The 1557-nt window shown below is 43.7% G+C and overlaps 1 protein-coding gene across 1 annotated transcript in view; it reads right to left on the bottom strand.

The window, feature by feature from the left end:
- LOC106817598 (unconventional myosin-Ie-like) overlaps positions 1-1557 on the bottom strand; it is a gene marked incomplete at its 5' end in the record, with an annotated part of 36787 nt that overhangs the window by 31245 nt on the left and 3985 nt on the right. Inside the window, 1 exon segment of the mRNA XM_014822278.1 lies at positions 805-885. Coding sequence (XP_014677764.1) covers positions 805-885 — 81 coding nt within the window.

Below are 1557 nucleotides of genomic sequence, written 5' to 3'. Positions count from 1 at the left end.
TGGATGGATGGATGGATGGATGGATGGATGGATGGATGGAGATGGATGGGTGTATGAATTGATGGATGGATGGATGGATGGATGGATGGATGGATGGATGGAGATGGATGGGTGTATGAATTGATGGATGGATGGATGGATGGATGGATGGATGGATGGATGGAGATGGATGGGTGTATGAATTGATGGATGGATGGATGGATGGATGGATGGATGGATGGATGGAGATGGATGGGTGTATGAATTGATGGATGGATGGATGGATGGATGGATGGATGGATGGATGAATGGATGGATGAATGGACAGGTGGATACACAGACGCAGGCCCATGTCAGGTCAACACGTTGCAGGGGAACACACAAAAAGTGCTGTCAACCATTACACAGCCTAGATACGTTGAAAAATCAACAGAAAAAATGTGCGAGTAATTGCATGCTCACTCAGAAGAACATGCGTACAAACACCACCAGAATATGATCGAACCACGAACATTGCTGATTGCAACTGTAACTACTCACAGCATCAAAAACATAGACTAATTGATCAAACAGGAGCAATCAAACACATTCTCACTACACGAGGTAATATGTATGCAGTATTAGCAGTAGTTAGTAGTAATGGCAGTAGTAATGACCATGCAGTAGATCGTGTGCAATTAGTTCAATATTCTGATCTTTAAATGCTTCATTATCAAGATGCACTAACGCCAACTCTGCTCCAGGGATAAACAGATATGGCCAAAAAACTACAGATTTGATCCTTGCTTAATTTAAATAGATGATAAGTTGATTTTTTTTACGAACCTTTCCTGCATAGTGATGAATGATGAATCCACCACTTACATCTTGGTAGTGTTGGTGACTGCCTACAGCCCCACACAGTTTCTGATCAGGACAAATATAGAACTGTTAACAAAGCTGTTAACAAAGTGGACTCTCTGTTTGCCTCCAGCCCATCCTCTGCCTGCCCTCATCCCCCCCTCTCCCTCTTTCTCCCCCTTCCTCTCCCTCTTTCTCACTCTGTCTCTCTCTCTCTCTCTCTCTCACTCTCCCTCTGTATCTCTATCTGTCTCTCTTCTTCCCTCATCCCCCCTCTCTCTCTCTATCTCGCTCACCTACTCATTCTTTCTGACACTCTCCGTCTGTTCACGTTTCGGATGCTGCTTGCGTTTCGGTGCGTGGCAAAATAGTTAGTTCAATCATCTTATAAATTTTTAATCGATTGCGTATCCACGTTCTACTGTACTTCCCCGTACCCCCGGTCAGTAAATCAGAGTCCCTGCATCCATTCCTGATGCGCGATTGACGCATGATCAATACGATTTACATAATTAATGAAAGAATGAAAGAGGAAAAAAAGACCCGTTCCGCACAGCCGAACGCGCCAAGTTTTTTATCGACGGAAATTATTTAACAATTTGTTAACGTACAGCTCGGAGGCGGATGACAAATGAGATTATTTCGATCGGGAAATCGAGTTTTACGCTGTCCCTCGCTGAAATGACAGACTATATATAACGCCAGTGCTGTTATCGAACAACGCAAATCGAAGCGCTA

This window comes from Priapulus caudatus, unplaced genomic scaffold, assembly GCF_000485595.1.
Source record: "Priapulus caudatus unplaced genomic scaffold, Priapulus_caudatus-5.0.1 Scaffold1787, whole genome shotgun sequence".
In the NCBI taxonomy this organism is placed as follows: domain Eukaryota; kingdom Metazoa; phylum Priapulida; class Priapulimorpha; order Priapulimorphida; family Priapulidae; genus Priapulus; species Priapulus caudatus.
This window is presented reverse-complemented; position numbering and strand designations above follow the sequence as displayed.